At 42.2% G+C, this 23274-nt stretch overlaps 2 protein-coding genes across 3 annotated transcripts in view; one reads left to right on the top strand and one right to left on the bottom strand.

The window, feature by feature from the left end:
- Positions 1-1866, top strand: part of TVP23A (trans-golgi network vesicle protein 23 homolog A) — a 158496-nt gene extending 156630 nt beyond the window's left edge. Inside the window, exon 7 of the mRNA XM_086941361.1 lies at positions 1580-1866. Within this exon, the coding sequence (XP_086797487.1) occupies positions 1580-1588 (9 nt within the window). The 3' untranslated portion in view covers positions 1589-1866. The remainder of the gene's footprint in view (positions 1-1579) is intronic.
- NUBP1 (NUBP iron-sulfur cluster assembly factor 1, cytosolic) overlaps positions 1631-23274 on the bottom strand; it is a 269261-nt gene continuing 247617 nt past the window's right edge. For both annotated transcript variants that reach the window (XM_086941360.1, XM_086941359.1), the window contains one exon: positions 1631-2502. In XM_086941360.1, coding sequence (XP_086797486.1) covers positions 2450-2502 — 53 coding nt within the window. In that variant the 3' untranslated portion in view covers positions 1631-2449. The remainder of the gene's footprint in view (positions 2503-23274) is intronic.

Genomic DNA, 23274 nt, shown 5'->3' on the forward strand with positions numbered 1-23274 from the left:
TAATGCGCAATTTAAATTGATCTATTATAAGTGTGTGTCTATAAGGATTATATAATGCTGCAATGAATGCACAGTATTTACCCCTCTAAGCCGTAACAATGTACCAAGTGCAGGGTAGCAGTGGGGACTTGTATACAAATGTGGTGGTCATGCTAAGTAATGGGGGATGTTTTGGAGGGGGGTGGTCGATACACTGGGGAAATTGACCAGAATGGCATTGCAGCCAACCAGACGGCGCTATTTACTGGGCCTGGTGACCTGCACCAAAGAAACTAAACATTTGAAGTAAGTCCTGGAACTGGGATTAGCGGCGGTCAAGAAATGCATAGCATTTAAGTGGATGACTAACTGGAAACAATGGCTGATGGAAATTGAAAGATGGGTAAGGGCGTAGTGTGGAGTACGACACAGGTTGGTGTATAGTGGAACAGGCTACGGGGGTAGAATGGAATCGGGTGCGATAGAGGTTCATTTCCAGCATGAGATATAGGAATTTGCAGCAGAGCAGGGCCCGGAAACTGCAGAAGGATAACCAAATTAAGTGATGGGGTGCAAAGTACTTACTTGCCTATTTTAAGTGTTCCACATACTGTTCTGATGCGGTTTATAAATTCATGGTAAAATGTAATTGCTGAAGCATACTCCACCACTGTTGGAGGAGGGAGGGGGTAGGGAAAAGTTGTAATGTTGCATTACTACTGAAAGAAATATATAAAAAAGAAAGACTAAAGTATTATGGACATGCTGCTGAAAGTTTTTAAAGGACCAACAAACTACAGCAAACTCTTCAGTGAGAGTAAATGAGGCTACCTACTTAGTCTTACGCTGAACGCTGCAATCACTTACGAGATCCGCCCTGTTTTGCCTATAGACTACATGATAAATTATAACATTTTATGAACAAGATGGGAAGAATAGTTGCTTGGTTCTATAAACCCAATGTGTATGTCTTCTGAGCATAATAAACTTACCATGTCATTTTTGTTGTTTGTGTGCACTTCAGTCATTGGACTTTTCAAAAAAGGCTTTTGAGACTTTTTTTTTTTACAAAAAATATAATTCGTACTCTGAAAGCAGCTCTTATATAGCAGTCAAAAATGTACATTTGAGAAAGGGTAGTTAGATTTTTGTAGCTGACTCCGCCTACTTAGGTCACAAATTGAATCTGACATTTTTATGGTCTGTGCTTACTAGTCTAATCAAAGATTTGTTTCTGTTTGTATTTGACTAAAGCGATAATTAACTCTTTCATTAAGTACCTTCTTATAGTCCAGTTGAGTATTTACCTTTTTTCTCTCTCAGCTGTACTGTTGTAAAAATTGTAACTGTTATACTGATTGCAATAAAATTTTACCTTACCATCCTATAGCCTTCTTGGTGATGGAAAGTACGGTATGCCCAGGAAATGTGCTGTAATTGAAGCAATCGGGGGGAGGGGGTGCAATTGGTGTCTTGAGAGAAAAACCATACTCCTCCTTAACAAATAATTATTCTGGGTTTGAAAGGTTCATTTTAGTATGCTCACAACACGCAATTGAAATCTGCTGAAAATTAGTACGTTATGTTCTTTACTTCACAGACCCTGTAGACCACAGAGAAAACCAATACCAAAAGAAGACCACTAATGCTGTCCGGACTACTTCAAATTATTTATTTCTAAGTCCCAGTGAAGCATTGATGTTCAACACAGCAACATGTCTCAAAAGTAAAACTCCATAACAAGAATATTGTTTAACAGCTATAAAACGGCATGGTTCTTGGACATGGCAGTGCCTTATGTTTATGTTGTTTACATTTATGGTGTTTGTGTTTTGGAAATGAACATTCCATTTACTTGGTTTTTAATTATTTATTGCCTATATTTTTTTTAAATAAAAATTATTTATTATGAACAGCTACAGTTAATGTGAGTGCTAATTTAAACACTTTAAGTGGGGTTAAGGCTAACAGTACCACAGATTGGTGAAGTCAGTTTGAAATAATTTTAATAATTGTATAGAAAAAAGAATCATTTATATCAACAGCTATTCTTAATGATAACATTATACATCTTCCAAGTACCTCTTCATGTTCTCATGTAACACTTCCCTGATACTTTGGATCAATCAAAGCAGCAGCACCATGATTTTTTTAAATCTGCATAGATAAGAAATACAACAACTGTAAACAATTAGGTTCCCTATTTTTCGTTAGGGATGTTAAAAGAAATTAACATAGGAAATGTTTTATTTGGCTACCGAGTTGGGTTATCTGAGGAGTTATTCGCAATGGTTTGCCACTCCAGTCTTTCTGGCTTAAGGTTCTCATTTAACATCACATGCCATTTGCGTTAAGTTTATAGGTGGAAATTCTTCCACGCAAAGATTCACAAGTCTGCACGGCATTCTTGTACTATGATACTGCCCAAATTACTCCGCATTGCAAAACTAAAAATGTAAGCAATGACTGGTTACTGTTTCTGGTGATTCTCCCGAAGTAGCATGTCACAATGTTCTTGAATTCCTGTGAAGTGAAAAGCATTATAATTAGACTAAATATCGATCTAACCAAAACACATTATTAGTTCAAGATGTAATCTGGTCTTGTGCTCTTAACACCTTTTTCTTTTCTCCTTTACAAAACATTCTGCTTCATGTAACGTTTAAACTGCCAATACAAGAAAGAAGCATCTACTAGTTACATATGGTGTGGTCACTGATGTACTTGATCTGCTAATATTGTTAAAATATTTCCAGAAGCTAATTACTTGGGATGGGACCCTCATATACCATAGGGGCATAATACTGTTGCAGAAATCTTGTCAGTTTCTTTCCTGCGGCTGTTGTCTGATTGAAGGTGACAAACGTTGACCACAATCAGATATATGCAGCCAACAGTCATTGTTTCACAGTCTGAAGTCTAATCTTTTAGCACTAGCAAGAGCGCATGCGTAAAGGGGCTTTTCTAGCCTACATGGAGCAAAGTGCAGTTTACTCAAAAGCAGATGGGCCTCATCTTAGAGAAAGCAGCCTTGGACTGTGCCTTGCAGGCCTCCATTGGTGCAGGATGTAGTACATAGGCTATGTCTTTTACAAATCAAAATACATATACTTAAGTCTTTTATAATGTAACAGAAGGCCTATCAAATGTTCCAGAAACCCAGGAGTCGTGAGTTTTTATGATTAACATATTATCAAGACACCATTTAAAGTGCCCAAAACTTGGACTCTAAAAGGCAAAACTGGATCAATATTAAATGTTCAAAATCATCTTTGAACTAATTAACCCAACAAACGCACAAAAAAACCCTTGTGCCATAAAACAGTATTGCAAAAACCGACTATCTGTCTTAAATGTAAAAGTAATTAGTAGACCCAAGCTGACAACCTTGAACAGTTTCCCCAACCAGCAGCGCCTCCATTAAGATCCCTTTACTGTAGTCTGCTTTTTGTTTATTCTGGAGCTCAACTGCTGAAAACGTCAAACACAATGAAAACGTACAACTGACTGGTAGAGTCACTCCGTCATCATACTTTAAGGAATCGCTCATGACGCCCAAAAACAATTGCAAAGAGTTCTTAGCTTCAACTGGAAAGGGCTCAGCCTCCAAACTCTTAAAGCTGCAATTATCCCTCGTAAAAATACCGTGCTGGGTTACATTGGGTTTCAGAGACTGCGTTAGTCGCAGGGACTGACAGTCTCTGAAACCCACTGTAACCCAGCACAATCCTAGAGAAAGATGTAACCAGGCACTTTAATGCGTACACGGAATATAACAACCTACTCCACAACATGGCTCTTGCTTAAATACAAGAGCCTTCATCTCTGTTGACAGTAACCACCCACAGCATTGACAACCCTAAATCTTGCTCATGCCCAGGACAAGCTAGACATTAACACTTTGCTCAAAAAGCTGATAATACACAAGATTTTCAAGCAATGTTCTGCCAATTAGCCACACTTCCATTAACAGAGAAACCAGACCCTCAAAGACACTTTTCAAGTTAAGACCCGTAGATGAGTTACTCAAGCAACACCCAATGCAATTCAGTGTGTACACATGGGTTTAAGATCCACCTCAAACTAAAGAGTCTGGGAAACGATGTACGTATTGGATCCACTTTGTAATGAACCAAGGTTACTTCAGGGTTTATGATTCAAGGGGGTAGATACTAATACTGGAAGACACAATGAAAAGCGTGGTTCCATCCAACTAGCCTGCAAATAATGGAGCAACACTAACCCCCTCCCTGAGGTTTATCTTTTTCTCCACCAATGAAATCAACCCTTGGATGGAGCTTACCAGGTCTCTAAGCTTGGCAAGCTTGGACAGCCTAAGCATAATGCAGTCAGATCTCTGTTAACAACTCATTGAAAGACTTGGAAGAGTACAAATCCAGACAGCCATGCTTTACCTCAATATGAGGAAAAAAAAGCATGCAAAGCACACCCGAAAGTCACTTCAGGGGCGCCAAAAAGACTTCAGAATAGATCATACAAAGTACACTGTAAAGTCAATACAGGAGCTCCAAAAATACTTCAGAATCATATGTAAGGATTAGTTACTTACCTGTAATCCTAGTTCTCTTCCAGGGGTATCCTCATCAAAGTCATAAGCACTAGAATATTCCCGCCGATGTGCAGGACCCTGGAAACACAATCACATGTGTGACAAATATATCTCTCTCTCTCTCTCTATATATATATAGATATATATATATATATATATATATATATATATACATAATAAAAAAGCAAATGCAGCCTTCCATACACTAGAGCTGAATAATGCTGTAAGGACTCCCCTGTATTTCATAAACAATACATTAGAAACCAGGGAAAAACAACAGCACAGCATGTTTGAAAACTGTTTTAATGCTTAGCACTTAGCATAATCTCTCAGAAGGACTGAAAGCATTGACAGCTCACAGGCTGCATTGCAGAAAACATAGCCTAGAAAGGCTGAAAAGCGAACTCATAGCCACATAGAAATAAACTGGCACTGTGCCTTTAAGGCAGCCATGACCCCTAGCTTCCCATCATGCCTCAGGGGTGACAGTTAGGTCAGTTGTTTTTTGCCGTGACCGAAAGGCCATGGCACGAAGAGTTGACATTTCCTTAAAACAAAGTTCCTTTGCCCGGGGAAGCGGGACGGTTGCTTATGACTTTGATGAGGATACCCCTGGAAGAGAACTAGGATTACAGGTAAGTAACTAATGCTTCTCTTCTAGGGGATCCTGATCAATAGTCATAAGCACTAGAATAGAATAGCGAGCCTCACCTCTTCCACCTGCGGGCAAAGTAAAAGGTAATTAATAATCAAGTTCAAATAACTAAACTTGAAAACATAGATATCCTATTATCTGAATAGATTCCTCAAGGAGGCTTGGCCTACTTGGGTATCCGCCCTTGAGTCGGATTCAAGACAATATTGCCTTGTGAAAGTGTGTACCGATCTCCAGGTTGCCGCCTTGCAAATCTCTGCCATTGGAACATCATGCAAGAAAGCTATTGTAGCCGCTTTCCCCCTAGTGGAATGTGCTTTAGGTGACAACAATAGGGGTTTATTTGCCAACTGGTAGGCCAATTTAATACATGACACTATCCATCTTGAAATTGACCTTTTGGAGGCTGGAAAACCTGTCCTCATGGCACCAATATTTAAAATCAATTATACTGATTTCCTTATACCCTTTGTTCCCTCCAAATAGAACTTGAGCACTCTCTTAAGGTCTAAGGAGTGGAGTGACCTCTCCGCAGGAGTAGCGGGATTGGGGAAAAAGGACGGTAGGGAGATCATCTGGTTAACATGAAAATCAGATACAACCTTGGCAAAACAGCGAGGTGAGTCCTTAACACTACCCTGTTGTGGTGAAACACAGTATATGTCTCTTTGGAACACAGCGCTTGGATCTCACTTACTCTGCGCGCTGATGTTATTGCCACCAAGAAAGCGGTCTTCCATGTCAGGTGCTGCAACGTGCCCTTATGAATGGGCTCAAACGGAGGACCCATCAATCTAGCAAGGACTAGATTCAACTCCCAATGAGGAGAAGGAGGCCGAACAGGGGGATACAACTTCTTCAACCCCTGTAGGAAATCCTTAACCACCTGCAGTTGAAAAAAGGAAGGCTGGTTGGGAGACTTTCTGTAGGCCGTAATGGCTGCCAAGTTCACTCTGATTGAGGAATACTCAAGGAGGTTTAAGGAAGAATGACCTCTTCCTGCCCCGTTGTAGGATTAAAATGATTACGTGTACACCAGAAGTAGCATCTCTACCACTTAAAAGCGCACAACGCCCTCGTAAACGGTCTCTTTGCCTCTTTCAGGATGTGCATACAGTCCTGCGGTAGATTCAAGTGTCCATATTGCAGGACCTCAGGAGCCATGCTGCCAATTTCAGTGAGGGAAGGCTCGGATGGAGAAACTTCCCGTCTATCTTGGTCGAAAGGTCCCATCTGTAGGGCAGCCTCTTGTGGGGGAGCACCGACAACTGCAACAGGTCTGGGTACCACCACTGACGAGGCCAGTCCGGAGCTATCAAGATCATTGTCATGTTGGATCGGACGAGCTTGGACACCACCTTCGGGATTAGATGCAGGGGAGGAAAAGCGTACGCAAATATTCCGGACCAATCCATCAAAGCGCATTCCCCCTCGTCCCTGGACGGTGGAACCTGGACACGAAGACTTGGCATTTTTTGTTTTTTGGTCGTCTGCAAACAAATCTATTGAAGGTTGACCCCACTGATGGAAAATATCTGCCACCACCTCGTTGTTTAGCACCCACTCTGACTGATCTTCGAAGTGCCGACTGAGTGCGTCTGCTTGCACGTTTTGCTCCCCTGGAAGATGCACCGTCACGATGGAGAGGCCTCTGGCTAGAAGCCAGTGCCAGATCGCTTGAGCCTCCAGGGAGAGTGGGCGAGAGCATGTACCACCCTGTTTGTTGAGGTAATACATGGTGGTTGTGTTGTCTGTTTGGATCAGAATAGAGTTGGACGTGATTGAGGGCTGAAAAGCTTTCAGAGCTAGATGGACTGCTCGCAGATCCAACATGTTTATATGATAGGACTGCTCCTTGATGGACCACCGGCCCTGCATCTGTAGGTGATCCATGTGTGCCCCCATCCTTGTAGAGATGCATCCGTTATCAAGGACTGTGCGGGAACTCGTCTAAGTAAGGGTAAACAAACAGACGCTTTCTGTGCAGAGCCCTTGCCACCACTGCCATGCACTTGGTAAAGACTTGCGGGGCAGATTTCAGTCCGAAGGGCAAGACCTTGAACTGGTAATGCTTGCTGCCAACCACGAATCGTAGGTATTTGCGATGACGTGGAACGATAGGTATGTGGAAGTATGCATCTTGGAGGTCCATCGAACACATCCAGATGTGGACATATTTGATGTAGCACCAACATGAGAAACTTCTCCTTCAGGATGACTTAGTTCAGAAACTGACCCAACTGTCACCCCTGAGGCATGATGGGAAGCTAGGGGTCATGGCTGCCTTAAAGGCACAGTGCCAGTTTATTTCTATGTTGCTATGGGATGTATGACGTTACATCGCAAACTTTTACAACGCACACCGTTACAACGCAGATTCATTTACAACGAATGCCTTTACAACGCATGACATTACATAGCAGATGCTATTACAACGCATGCCATTACAACGTAAGTATAGGTAAGTATATTATTTTATAAAAAATTTTAATTAATTAAAATTGAATTAATTTAATAAATTAAATTATTTTTAAATAATTAATTTGTACACACATATATATATATATATATATATATATATATATATATATATATATATATATATTTTAAAAAATAGTTTAGGTATTTAAAAATAAAAATCCAACTCCAGGGGAGTGTAATAGTAGGGTAAGTGCTGGATAGTGTAGGGAAAAAAAATTAAGTTTATTTTTAAGAGAACTATTATTAATAAATAATAAAATTATTAAAATTATTTTTTTAATTTATTTTAAATAATTTATTTAAAAACTGAACCCTAAAAATACCCCTGTACCCCAAAATCCAAACCCAGCCCTGAACCCTGATAATACCCCTGTACCCCAAAATCCAAACCCAGCTCTGAACCCTAAAAATACCCCTGTACCCCAAAACCCAAACCCTAATACCCCTGTACCCCCAAACCTGAACCCTAAAAATACCCCTGTACCCCAAAACCCAAACCCAGCCCTGAACCCTAAAAATACCCCTGTACCTCAAAACCCAAACCCAGCCCTGAACCCTAAAAATACCCCTGTACCCCAAAAACCAAAACCCAAACCTGATCCCTAAAAATACCCCTGTACCCCAAAACCCAAACCTGAACCCTAAAAATACCCCTGTACCCCAAAACCCAAACCAAGCCTTGAACCCTAAAAATACGCCAGTACCCCATAACCCAAACTATATATATAAAATTACTTTAATTAATGTATTTAATTTATTTTTAATATTTTTGTAATTAAAAAAAGGTTAAATAAAATGATATACTTACCTATACTTGCGTTGTAATGGCATGCGTTGTAATAGCATCTGATATGTAATGTCATGCGCTGTAAAAGATCCTGCGTTGTAATGGTGTGCGTTGAAACAGTATGCGTTGTAAAAGTTGCGTTGTAACGGTTGCATACCGTTGCTATGAGTTAGCTTTTCAGCCTTTCTAGGCTATGTTTTCTGCAATGCAGCCTGTGAGCTGTCAATGCTTTCAGTCCTTCTGAGAGATTATGCTAAGTGCTAAGCATTAAAACAGTTTTCAAACATGCTGTGCTGTTGTTTTTCCCTGGTTTTTAATGTATTGTTTATGATATACAGGGGGGTCCTTACAGCATTATTTTCAGCTCTAGTGTATGGAAGGCTGTATTACTTAGTCAACCAGTATCTGTAATCCACACACAGAGCCACATATAATATAGATTATGATCCTGTTCTGTAGTGACAGTGAGGCTCCATGTTTAGTGCTACATACACAAACACAAAATAATTAGGCCTGCATCTTTGACTGGCTTTAACTATGGGTTTCAGGGTATCTCCTTGGTGACTGTGCCACACCAAATGCTGGCTGAGATAGTGGTATCTCAAAGATTCCTGCCAAACATAATATATTTGATCTATTAAGTCCCCTCAGTTTGGAACTGCTGAGAAACCAGAGCTTTAACATCCCAGGAACACATGCACATTAATTTAAAGGAAAAGAATTGAGCCATGAGCCACCCTCCTGGCCCTTACCAATCGAGTTGACCTAGTCAATCCTCTTCCTAAGTGGCGAAGATGCTTCCCAGACTAAGTTTCACACTAGTAGTCAACCTCCAGCTGTCACTTAAGGCCAAGTCACTACCTAAAATCCCTACAAAATCTACCAGTAGGCATAGCTGCCTCACATCATTGTCCCTTTGAGGAAAAGACTCACAATTCACTCTCATTATCGCCTTTTCAGAGCGAGGCCAGACTGATCTTCATGTGCACACAGAGAACTATGACTTTACCTTGTGCCAAAAATGTACCAAATACACTTCTATTCCTCCTAGATTTGGTTTTGTATCTGAAACCAGCAGAGCCTCCAGAAAGGGTCCTTTTAGCTCTGCTTGTTACCCCCAATAACTGGATTGAAAAGATATATAAATATTCTCCATCTTTTTGGTTTTAAATCAGTCATTCTAAAATTCTTTATTGAGTCTCGCAGAAGGTGTATCCAGAGCTACTGGCATTGTTCATAAGCTAATGAAATCAAAAACTATTTTGTTGGTCTCTGTGGGATTGTAAAACCTGGGCTTTCACCCAAAACCCTTTACAATGCAAAAAAAGACACCACGTGTGGATTACATAGTTTCCACATTCTTGATGAACAGTACTTCCCGATGGTTTTTCTGCGTGTGAAAAAAACTCTTTGTTGAGAGAACTGGCTATGTGAGGAACAGACTGATGCCAACTTCCAAACACCTATTTCAGGAAGCCAGCGAAAGTACTCCAGATTGTCACAAGACTACATTAGAATTGTTTTATCCTTGTTTTTCCAATTTCAGATACGTTATTCCATATAAAATTATTATGACTGATCAGACTACGGCTAAGAACATATGATTCTCATATTAGTTATCTATCTTAAGAATGCGACCGCTTTGTAGAATCTCCATCTTTCTACAATATCAACACTCTTGCAGCTCTAGTCTCTTGAACCTGTCTGAGGGCAGTATAGTCATGCAGGCTGCTAGGAAGGATAAGTTGCTTACCTGTAATCCTAGTTCTCTTCCAGGGGTATCCTCCCCATCAAAGTCATTAGCACTGAATATTCCCGCCCATGCGCAGGGACTCCGGGGAGATATATATATATATATATATTCACTGAAAAAACCATAGGTTTTAAGCCTTATATAGTTAGGAATTAACATTTAGAAAACTTTGGAATTCACTGAAAAAACCATAGGTTTTAGGCCTTATATAGTTAGGAATTAGCATTTAAAAAACCTTGAAAATTCACTGAAAAAACCATAGGTTTCAGGCCTTATATAGTTAGGAATTAACATATAAAAACCACTGAAATTGCTCCTACATAGTTAGATGAACTAACTATATATGGCACACCCGCAATCCACTGCTGATGATGTCACATATTACATCATTCATGACATGGTCAGTGACATCCTCCCTCGCCCCAGTCCTCTGGTCGGACCATTTCTTAGCTGACTTCCAGATAGCACATCACACAGTGACCCCATGCAATGGTCAGATGCACGAAGCACGTACTTCCAGAGCCTTCCACAAAATCTCTCCAGCCATGCTCACTCTGGCTTTAGAGACCTATCCGTGTGTACTCACAGGCAGGCTAGAGGACGATGTTAAGTGCTTTCAGGATTGGCTCACTGCACGCCTGGCAGCCCTTGCGCCACCTCGCCAGGTTAGATCACAGCTGGTAAAAGCTTCTGCCCCCTGGTTTTCCGCTGCCTTGGCGGGCAAAAGAAGGCACTGCATGAAGCTCGAAAGAGACTGGCGGAGGCAGTATGATGCGACCTCTAAACAGTCCTATAGAGAAGTGGTGAAAGAATATCACCGGGACATTACAGCAGAAAAGAAGTCCTTTCTAGCCAGAAGGATTGAGGAAGCAGATAGCTCCTGTAAAGAGATTTTCAAGATTGTCAAAGAGTTTATCGCTCCCACCTGCTGTACTCCCACGTCTTCCTTTTCGGAACCGTGGATAACTGATCTAGCAGAATTTTTCACCAACAAAATTCTCACGATCCAAGCGACCCTGAAAGGAACATATAATGTCCCTGTTTCCAGCCCTGAGGTTGATGATCCTCTTGTTCCCTGGTTACACCAATTCGATCCGGACAAAATTATAACCGGTCCCATTCTTGACTGTTTCCCTGTCCTAGAGCTCCATACTTCGCTGGACCTCTTGGCCAAACTGAAATCAGGCTCTCCGCTTGACCCTTGCCCCGCCAAATGTCTTGCGACCTTGGCTCCCGTTCTTAACCCTATCATCAACCCCATCATTAATCTGTCCCTGAGCACCGGCAAGGTTCCCACTTCTTGGAAACAGGCCCTCGTCCTTCCTCTTATTAAAAAGCCCAATGTGGATCCTAAACTGCACTCCAATTACAGGCCAATCTCGCTGTTGCCTGCTCTGGCGAAAATAACGGAGAAGCATGTGCACACCACCCTATCCCACTTTCTAGAGTCAAATTCCTTACTTCACCAGTCACAGTCCGGGTTCAGATCCAACCTGAGTACAGAAACCGCTTTACTCGAGGTGACCGAGGCTGTGAAGGAAACTCTGGACAGTGGTAGAAAGGCCAGGCTTATCATGCTAGATCTTTCGGCGGTCTTTGACACCGTTCCCCATGACCTTCTCCTTACTAGACTCTGGGAGATTGGTCTTAGGGGAACGGTGCTCAAATGGTTTCAATCTTTTCTGGCCGACCGCAGACAAACGATCTGGGCTCCCCCTTTCTCCGCCGCAATGCCGCAGCTTGAGGTAGGGGTCCCGCAGGGATCTATACTCAGCCCCTCTCTTTTTAACATCTTTTTGACACCCCTAGCGGCGCTGATGGAGGAGCATGGGGCCCAGATCGTCTCCTATGCGGATGACACGCAGCTCCTGTTCACATGTGACAGGGGCTGTGATTTCGACGGAGCCGCCATCTTGAGGTGTCTTGAGGCTGTGTTTGACTGGTTCGGGAAAAGCGGCCTCAAATGCAACTCGGACAAGTCCGAGATCCTGTTCTTTGGGTGTCCCGCCGACCCGAGATGGAAGCACTGGTGGCCTTCGGCCATGTTCCCGCCAGCCAGCGATTCGGTAACCGCTAAGAATCTGGGCATTCAGGTGGATAATACTTTCTCCTTTAAGGCCCAAGTAGTAGGTCTGACGGGGAAGTGCTTTGCCATCTTAAGGATGTTGAGAAAGTTTTTGCCGTTCCTATCCTTGGAGCACAGAAAGATGACGGTGCAGGCTCTGATAGGTTCACGCTTGGACTACTCTAACATCCTTTACTTGGGTCTCCCCGAGTATCTCCTGACTCGCCTGCAGGTCGTCCAGAATTTGGCAGCCAGAGCCGTATTCGGTCTAACCAGAAGAACTAGGGCCAGCGACCTTCTTAAAGCTCTGCACTGGCTGCCGATCCGCAAACGCATCACCTTCAAGACCTTAACAATAGCGTTCAAGGCTCTGCATAACTTCGGTGCAGTGTATCTACAAAAAAGGGTCAATTTCTACCTTCCATCTAGACCCTTGAGGTCCGCTGCCCAGGCCAGGGCAATCGTGCCGGCAGTGCGACGTGCACGATGTGGAGGTCGTTCCTTTAGCTACCTTGCCCCTCGTCTTTGGAACACATTACCTCTGACCTTACGCGCCAGTTCCAACCTGCTCACTTTTAGAAAGAAGCTTAAGACTCTTCTCTTTGCCCAATAATTCTGTTTCCTCTGAGCACCTGGCGTCGCTGGTGGTATTTCTGTTAGTTGCTGGTATTTGTTTTTGATCTGCAGCGCCGGGACGCTCTTCGGAGCAGCTGAGCGCTTTACAAAACCCCCAGTAACATAACATAACATCACTGATGAAATCACTGATGACATCTCAAATGACATCACTGATGACATCATCCAGTGACTGTTTTTCTGGAAAGTTTAAATATGTTTTACATATTGAAGAATGAGTGCATGTATAAGTGTCTGGATGAAGGATTTAGTAGGTGCGTGACTGACTGTAGCAGTGATTAAACGTGTCTTACTGAATGCATAGGTTAGTGACTAAACTGTTTGAATGTGTGCATCAGTATGTCTGTTGTTGTGTAAGCTGCTGCATGTGTTGTTCAGTAGCTATATGAGTGGCTATATGGGTTATTGATTGGTTGCCCAAGTATTTGTATGGGAGACTGAGTGTGTGTGTGTGGCTGGCTGGGAGGTGTGTGACTGTGCAGATCAATGTGTACTTGTATCAGTGATTGTATAAGAGAGTAAGTATGTGTTAGTATATGTTTGAATAAGTAAGGTGTTGTGTGTATAACTATATAGATGAGGAAATGGAAGTGTGATTGATTCTTTACATGACTGACTAGGTGTGTAAGTAACTCCTTGGATGAGTGGCAGTGTGTGAGTGTCTGCATAGGTGTATGAGTGCATATGATAGTGTTGCATTGATGAGTGACTGTATGTATGAGTGATTGTATGGGTGAATGAGTGGATGTGTGGGTAGACCTAGGAATCAGTGAGTGCCTATGTAGTAACTGGTATTTGTGTGTCAATAGTTTCAAGAATGGTAGTCTGTATTTAACACTGGGTGTATCAAAGGTTATATTAGAGTGTGAGGAGCTGTATCGTATTATCAGATGAATGATGTCATCAGTGATGTCATCAGTGATGTCATTTGAGATGTCATCAGTGATTTCATCAGTGATGTCACTGACCATGTCATGAATGATGTAATATGTGACATCATCAGCAGTGGATTGCGGGTGCGCCATATATAGTTAGTTCATCTAACTATATAGGAGCAATTTCAGTGGTTTTTTAGATGTTAATTCCTAACTATATAAGGCCTGAAACCTATGGTTTTTTCAGTGAATTTTCAAGGTTTTTTAAATGCTAATTCCTAACTATGTAAGGCCTAAAACCTATGGTTTTTTCAGTGAATTTCAAAGGTTTTTTAAATGTTAATTCCTAACTATATAAGGCCTAAAACCTGTTTTTTTCAGTGAATTTCAAAGGTTTTTTAAATGCTAATTCCTAACTATATAAGGCCTGAAACCTATGTTTTTTTTGTGTGAATTTACAAGGTTTTTAAAATGCTAATTCTATTAGCGGATAACGTTTAAATATGTTAATATCCTTGTGGGACCACCTGAGCAGCCCTCGGGATCCAATTTTTGGACCGGCCCAGCCCTAGGGCACTCACTTTGCAGCGTGCCTGGAAACTCCGCTAGACCAGCTGGGCCACACAGTTCTTTCCCACACTCAAGATCGTGGACAAGTTGTCTTAGCAAATGAAAGTCTCAAATGCAATGTAGGAATGGAAAAATATTTGCCTTGTCTAATGTCCACAGTGCAATTTTCACACGTTGCGCCTACTTTCCAGTTTGCAAGGAGACATGTAAATGTGTTGCGAGTGCATGGTATTTGTTGGCCACTCGCTCCTCTCTGCAGATGTTAATTATTTTTAATTTGGCAGTTGTTCTCTGTGGGATACATGTTTAGTACCCATTGGTCGCCGCCATTTGAACGAAGCAGGCAGTTGTTCCCTGGTACTGACTGCTACTGCTCTAAAAAAGGAAGCTTTATTTTGCACCAAGTATTTGTCTTTTGGCCCCATCCATTCCAGGCGCAGATAACACAACAAAATGCAATACAATACAATTCTGCACCACTTTTTAAAATACTCACCAACCTTCCATAATCTGTACTCAAGAGGGGAAGTTTTAGAAAGCAGAATTGTGGAATGTACTGCCTATTTAAAATAGCTATTCATGCGTTTGTAAACTCACCATCACACTTATTTTGGCACTAATAACACTTGTTTTTTGCACTTTCCTCACGCGGCTCGTGCAGTGCATGCGTGAAAGCACACGTGAATGTATGGGAGCGCTGGGTTAAGAAGTCTCTTACATGGCCTTACACCACATATAAACGTCACTAGCACGTGCTTTGCTCCAATATTTGCAGATCGGTAACCCCACCCCCACAAAGCGATACCACAGATAATAAGTGGTCCCAACCGCCGCCCATGCGCTGCAGTCGGCACTACCCAGTAACCTCTGGTTTGCCTTCAAACACAAAGCACCACAAAGGAGTTATCCAGAGTCCGCCTCCTTTCAGAAGCCGGCATCTTCCAACTCTGAGGAATTAAAACTCCCCAAGAAACTTCATCTCGCCGCGTCTTTGGCTGTGCTTCGGTAGAAACGATTAAACCTCGATTGTGGTGGGGAGGTGACCCGTGAAATCTAAACAAAATGTGCTAGTCCTAGAGATTTTACATGCATGAAACACTAGTTCCCCATGCCTATTTAATGACAAAACCTAATCTCTGTAACACTCCACAACATACCATGCCTTTAGAGGGCTGTATGTCAGAATGTTATACACAAAAATATCCTCTAAAAGAAATAGCATTTCTTAAATATTGTTTGCAAACATAATTGCAGCTTCACCGGTCGCCCCCAACTTCTAGTGCCAGATTCCTCTTCAATTCTCAAAATTGCATTTCATAACAACAACATTTCAACAAATAATGTAACTTTCTGACTCTATGCTTTCGACTGTCTGGTAAAGAAGTTTTCTCTGATTTACGCTAGTTTTGTATGCTGTATTTACAACCAAGTCATCTTAACCTTCAAGCATCATTCAAGAATCAAACCACTTTTTCACATAGTCTCTACTGGCAAGTTTCCTGCCTCAACAATCTCAAAAGGAAGTTCACATTTTCGGCGCTGCTATTTATGGGACCCCCCTTTTTTCTCAGCCCCCACTTGACTAATCCCCCCCAAACTTTCAGGGAAGGAGAGGAGCGGAGCGAGCCATCTTCTTTGAGAAATTTGCGAAGATTCATCAACCAGCGCCAACGTTTTTCCCAATAGAATGTTGGGGATTTCCTATGGAAACTAGGTCCTAACTATATATACACCTACTGGCTACCGCCAGTAGGTAATATATGTAATTATATATATATATATATATATATATATATATATATATATATATATATAGTGAACCTCGTTGCCCGGACAGCAAGTCTCCAATCTTTCAGCAACAAAGAGCCGACCCAAAAAGTGCTGGTGAAGCAGTGTTTATTTTCTGATAGCCAGCGCTGCCGCCATGACGCGTTTCGCCTCCAGGGAGGCTTGATCACATGACAAACAGTGTAAGTCGAGCTAGACTTTTAAAGTGACAGTGCAGAAAAAGTGTCATAGACATGAAGAAAATACTTCAAAAATACATAAAACGCTGCATATGAATACCATGGAATGACTAATGCTGCCCAAGTGGGCTTACCAAGCATTGAGATAGAACAATTCATGTTATTTTAGCCAATGAGGTACAATAATTAATATGTACAGGTTAAAACCGTATGAAAATATAAAACTTGGTAATGGAAAAAAACACTGTTGCATAAATACACATGATAAAAAATATTCATCTATGTGCAAACAGTATTAAAAAAATTTTTTTTTTTTTTACATTCCAGTATATAAAGTCGGTATAATATTTGCAAATCACGCAAATAAAAAAGTATCAAAAATAGCAGCAAAGCAATGACACCAAGTTATGCATTAGGAGTAGGGCCCAAGTGGGCAAATCACTATAATTGTCAAGACAGATAAAGTGCTTTAAGTGAAGTGCAAAAAATCCTATAAAGTGCAAAGTATTAAACAAGGATGATTCCAAAAGGATAAAATCATGAACAGCAATATGCTGAGGATTAAGAAAAAATTCATCATATGTACAACAGGAAACATTTATCAGGGAACAAAAAAATGGAATACTAAAATATCCGGACAGGCATAGGCAGGTATGTAAATGAGTTAGAGGCAAGTATACAGATCTTCCCTATCGTTGAGGCCATGTGGGTGTTTAGTGTTTAACTCAAGAATGTAACGAGTCTCCAGGAGCCGGAGTTTAGCCTCACGGTCACCTCCTCTTCTTGATGCCTCCACACAATCAATTAGAAAGAAGAGAAGGGAATCAGGGACGCCCAGATGTTTGGCCTGGAAATGCCTGGCAACCGGATAATTTTGATCATGCCCAGAAATAGCCCTTATGTGCTGGAGGATGCGCTTGTGGGCGGGCAGCTTGGTGCTGCCCACGTATTGTAGCCCACAAGGGCACTCCAGCACGTAAACGGCATATTCCGTTTTGCATGTCAGCCATTTGGAGATGGCGGTTGGATGCTCAAAAAATTGACTTTGGTAATGTGTCCTGTTGTTACCAAAGCGACAAGCCTTACATTGAGGTTCCGTGACGGTTCCGTGACGACTTGAACCCGTGTTTTCAAGTTTGTCGGAAATACATAAAATTAGTATCAGCGTACCGCAAATGATCCATCTAGTATATCCTAGTGTTTTCGCTACGCTACGAGCAAGAGCACTCCTTCCACTGACACATTTCTGATATACACACGGCATCCATCTTAGATTATGGCCGCCATTTTGTGTTTCCTTGCCCTCACATATGCAATAGCCTCTGATCATTTCATTTACTCCACTTTGATTAAGGACACGTAGCCTTAGCCGGAGATTCACCTCTTACATGACACGTGCACCTTAAACCAGATCACGCTGTAGCTGCATGACTCGACAAAGGCTGCCTCCTCTGCCCAAGGCCAGTCTTGCCAAACTGGTCTTCGTGTCCATTGTACCTGATCATGATTAGGCGGCCGAAGCCGGTAGCCTTGCCCATTTACGACCTACAAACATCCCTTATCCCACTTTTCTATCTTCCACACCTGGCTCTGTTTCTTTCTTTCTGAATCTTTATTAGGGGGAGGTAACGAACTTTACGATGAGGCGGTCCGGGTCCTGAATGCAATATTGACAGGGGATTGTGATGAACTAGTGGGAACCCCTCTTCGTAGATGTTTGGTATCAGATTTTATCGACGGTTCCTGTGTAACGTCAAATATTTATTGTTTAGAGACACAAAGGTTTGGGAATGTACCGACATGTGAAATATTTGCCTAGAGCACAATTTTTGGTATATAAGGAGCAACCCACTTTGTACAAATCGAACAGGCTCCTAGTTTCTGCCCGTGCGTAGATTCTGTGACTTCTGTGTCCCTGCAGTAATAAACCTTTGGTCTTTGACGCCACCATCGAGAAGCCCGTGTTTCTGTTCATTTGTGCACCAAGGCAGGTGGAACTCCGGGGTCTTTGGGTGTTGTACCCTGACACCTCTGGACGGAACCAAAAAGTCCAGAACTCCAATTGGCGCCCAACGTGGGGCGACGTCATTCGGTACCGGTCCAAAAGCCCGAAGAGTTCGAGAAGCTTCGTGTGAAGATTCCTGAGGGAGGCGCCCCACTTCATCGATCCCGGCATATCGCAAAAGTGGCCCTGAAGTTCTCTTCCACGAGGGTTCCCGTTCAGGACGGCTGCAGTGGGCCGTTGCCTTGACCGTCGCCCTGTCTTGGACCCGAGGTGCAGTCTTAGTACAGCGAAACGTGACGGGTTTCTCCTTGGTGACGTCTTCAGTGCCTCAGTTAAGTATTTAGTGATAGCTAGCTGGTTACTTTGTGAGGATTGTTAAAATCCTTGATCGGTTCTTGGTTTGGTTTAGTTTTGTAAGATTATCACTAGTTGTTCTGGTTACGATAATCTATTTGGTTCAGTTTGGGTATCGATACATTAGTTTGGTTTTGGTAGGCCTAAGTTCTTGGTTCAAGTGCACATATCTGTTTTCGTGTTTTGTTTGTTTTGTGTTCCAGACTGAAAATGGTAAGTCGGAAAATGTTGTCTTGTTTTAGTTGCAACAGTGACTCACAATTAGAGGATTCTTGTCTGGTTCCTCCGATTGGGACTCCCCTTTATGATTTATACTGTAAGTATGGTGTGGGTCCTATAACTTATAATGAAATATGGGTCCGTTATTGTAAGAAGGATGGTGTCCTTAGTTGGCCACTACATGGTAGTTTTGAACCCGAGATCCTTGATAATTTAGAAGCGAAATTGTTTAGGAAGAAAGCCCGGCCGGCAATGTTTGATTCTTTCCGTTATTGGCGGAAAGAATCCAAACAGAGAGAAATAAAAAGGTTGAAGAAAGAACAAAAAGAGCAAGAGGAGTTAACTCTAGAGCAAGCAACTAAACAACTGCAAAATAATGAGTGCGAAAAGGCTATAGATGTAGCAATTAGAGAGCATAACTTAGCGATTGACAAGTGCTACCCTGCCTTGCCATCGAAAACAGCTAAGATACTGGAGGATCCCGAAAACGATCCTCTGTTGTCCTATCTGTTACGTTCACCTCCACCGTACGCACAAGGTGCTGCGACTCAACTTGTACCGAATGTTCAATTGCCGGTTGCTGGACAACCTGGTGTTCTTGTTCCTCAGAATCAAGTTCCTGTACCTCCTGTGGTGAATGTAAATGTTCCTACAGCTCCTCCTCTTCCCGCACTGCCCGCTCCTATACCTACCACTGTACCTACTGATCCTCAAACTATTTTTTCCGATACTCCTACTGTTTCGTCATCTATTCCTACCTCGACTGCATTCTCTATGTCTGCGAGTGTACTAACTCCACTTTCTGTTCGTCGAAGAATCACTGATTCTGTTACTAATATGCTGTCTCCTATATATAAAACCTTGATTAAGACTCCTACTCCTGACTCTGTTCAGAGACGGAGTCAGCTTCCAAGTACTGAAGAACGGGGAGTTTTAGACTCCACGGCTCTCAGATGGATTTCGAAGTGTAGAAGATATAGTACGAGAGATGTGTTAGAGACATTTATGCAGTGGAAAGAACCAACGCAACGATACGTTTTTGATGAGATGTGCTCGTTGTTACGTGAAGAGATAGAAGAAGACGATGTTGAATCAGATTTGGAAGATTTAATTAAAGTGCAGAAAGAGTTTGCTGCAGGAATGATAGTGGGTGATAATATAAAAGAAGCGATGGAACTCATTTTGAGTTTTAGGAATGATCCATCTCTTCGTTCACCGAGAGATTTAGAGAAAGGTAAAATGAAGCTAAGTCGCCAATATCCTATGAGGGAGGTTCCTCCAATTTGGCGCGAAGCAGTGCCACGTGATGATAATGCTGGTATTGCAGCTGCTCCAGCACAGTTCCAAAGAGTATGGATACATATTCCATGGAAGCGAGCAGAAGTGTTAGCAGTGAAGCAGGCCTTGCCAGATCCGCGTAAGAATCCAGCCGGATATTACAAGGAATTAACACAGACAGTTGAGGCTTGTATAATGAACTTAGCCGACATTGATATGTTATTTGGTAACGTAGTTCCGCAACCAGTGTGGGCTAAAATTCGTAGAGAGGATCATCAGGCTGCTTTAGGTGGTGATTGGGCAGCTATCACTGCAGCAGATGGTCAACAAATAGGTGGTGCGAAACCTGAACCTTTGATCGCTAATCTTCCAGGTAGAATAATTGATCTAATGAAGACTCTGATGCCAGCATTGCGTGTTAATTGGGACAAGTTGTCAGCATGTAGGCAAAAGAAAGACGAAAGTGTCTCGGACTTCTTCACGAGGTTCGAAGAGACTTTTGTGGATCATAGTGGCCAGGACATGAGTACAGAAGGAGGGCAAAGATTGTTTGTCGATAAATTTGTGCATAATTTGTTACCTGAATTATGCAATAAATTAAAAGACTCAGAAAGTGCGTGGGCTGTATCTACGACAGCGCAAATACTTGCGACTGCGCAGTACTACGAAAATAGAGATAAAGAGGAAAAGGAAAAATCAGAAAAGAAAACGAAAGATTTAAAAACTAAAGTTCTTTTGCAGCAGGCGTATCCGCCTCGCGCGAACCAGACTAATACGCAGCAGAACTCATACCAAAGGACAGATTATAGTACATCAAGACCTCAATATCAATGGAATCAATGTGCGTACTGCAAGAAAGAGGGTCACTATAAAAATGAATGTCCGATCTTGGCGCAAAATAATGCAGCAGCAGCTCAGAGAGGTCGTGGTGGTTTTGTGCAGAATTCTAGAGGACGAGGACGAGGTGCTATGCCTCCACAAACTAATGATCGTCCATCCAATCACTTTGATCAACGAAATGGACAATCTGTTCAGCAAAATAGATCTCAGCAATATCTTGTTGAAGATTATTGTGAAGTAGAAGAGGGTTTTCAACAAAATGGGTACTAGGACAGCCATGGACAGAGAGAGGGAGTAGTATCAGTTCCAGTGGATCAGAGTGGGCCTTATGTCGCAGTAGCAACATCAGGTGTAGTCGAACCGTTTCTGTTGGATACTGGTGCCGCAAAAAGTTCTATAATTCATGCGAAACTCCCTGGCGCACCTTTGTCTGGCTCAACAAATGTTTCCGTAGGTTTTTCAGGCGCCCCTGTGTACAATCCGATATCTGGTCCTTTGTCTATTTCTGTTGGACCGTGCCAATTGAAAGCACCCCTGATTTTGACGACAGGTTGTAATGAAAATCTGCTTGGTTTAGATTTGTTAAAGCGACTATATGCGACATTGTACTGCTCTCCGGAAGGAGTACAGCTTACACTGGGAAAAAACATCACCTCTCCGATGTACTTGTCAATGGACGCACTCCCGCCGGAGCTCCGTTCACTCCCTGATTCTCTTTGGGCGATTGGTCCTAATGATGTAGGTCTCCTAGAAATTCCACCGTATGTAGTGACTTTGAAAGCGAATGTGAAATTTCCAAGAATTCCCCAGTATAAAATATCGAGTGAAGGTGAGCGTGCACTTTTATTGATTGTGCAAGACTTGATTAAGAAGGGTGTAGTTGAAGAAACTAGAAGAAATGTCTGTAACAGTCCTGTATTACCGATTTTGAAACGAACTGATCCTACAAAGTCTCCAGTTTATAGGTTTGTCATAGACCTTAGAGAAGTTAATAAGATTGTAATTCCACAGTTTCCTGTAGTGCCAGACATTACTGCCTTGTTAACATTGATTCCTGCCACAGCTACGTGGTTTTCAGTTATAGACCTCAAGAATGCATTTTTCAGCATTCCGATAGCTGAAGAAAGTAGGGATATTTTCGGCTTCTGTCTAGGAGGTCGCAGTTTCAGATTTAAACGCGCTCCACAAGGCTATTGTGAAAGTCCATCCATTTATAGTCAAGCTTTAAAAAGTCAGCTAGATTCTTTTGTCCTTCCTCCAGGTTCTGCCCTAGTACAATACGTAGACGATCTTTTAGTGGCTGCCGATGACAAGGAAACTTGCAAAGCAGCTACAATTTCACTATTGCATCATTTGTCTAATTTGAATCATAAGGTGTCACCTTCCAAAATGCAATACTGCTGCCAAGAAGTAACCTACCTAGGTCACCTCTTATCAAAGGAGGGAAGGAAGTTGACCCCAGAAAGAATAAAAGCAATTACGCAGATGAGTGTTCCACGCACACAGAGAGAAGTACGTGCCTTCCTAGGTATTACCTCTTACTGTAGGCAGTGGATCCCAAATTTTTCACTTTTAGCAAAACCGTTGGTAGCTTTGACTGGGAAAAATGTTCCAAGTCCGGTGCCATGGTCTGATGAATGCCAAGAGAGTTTTACTGAATTACGAAAAGCATTGTGTTCAGCTCCTGTATTGGGCACACCTGATTACAGTAAGCCATTCACGCTCTACGCTCACGAAAGAGAAGGTTGCGCGTTGAGTGTTCTGACACAGAAATTTGGTGATAAACAACGCCCTTGTGCGTATTTTTCATCAACATTAGATCCGGTAGCCAGAGCGTTACCTAGTTGTTTGAGGGCTACAGCGGCAGCTGCAGCTTCCATTCGACAATCTGCTGGTTTGGTGATGAACAATATGCTAGTGGTCATGGTTCCTCATGCAGTGGATACACTCATGAACCGAACGAAGACACAACACCTTACTAGTGCGAGATTATCTGGTTACGAGCTGACATTATTAGCGAGTCATATTCAGATCAAAAGATGCAATGTATTGAATCCAGCAACATTGTTGCCGACTGATCAAGAGTCGAGTGATTCTGAGCCACATGACTGTTATTTCAAAACGGAGGAAGAGACAAAAGGACGTATCGATTTAAAAGATACTCCCCTGTCCGACCCGGATGGTACGCTATATGTGGACGGGTCATGTTTTAAATTGGAGAATGGTGATGTGACTGCTGC

The sequence above is a fragment of the Lissotriton vulgaris genome, chromosome 10 (genome assembly GCF_964263255.1).
Source record: "Lissotriton vulgaris chromosome 10, aLisVul1.2, whole genome shotgun sequence".
Lineage (NCBI taxonomy): Eukaryota > Metazoa > Chordata > Amphibia > Caudata > Salamandridae > Lissotriton > Lissotriton vulgaris.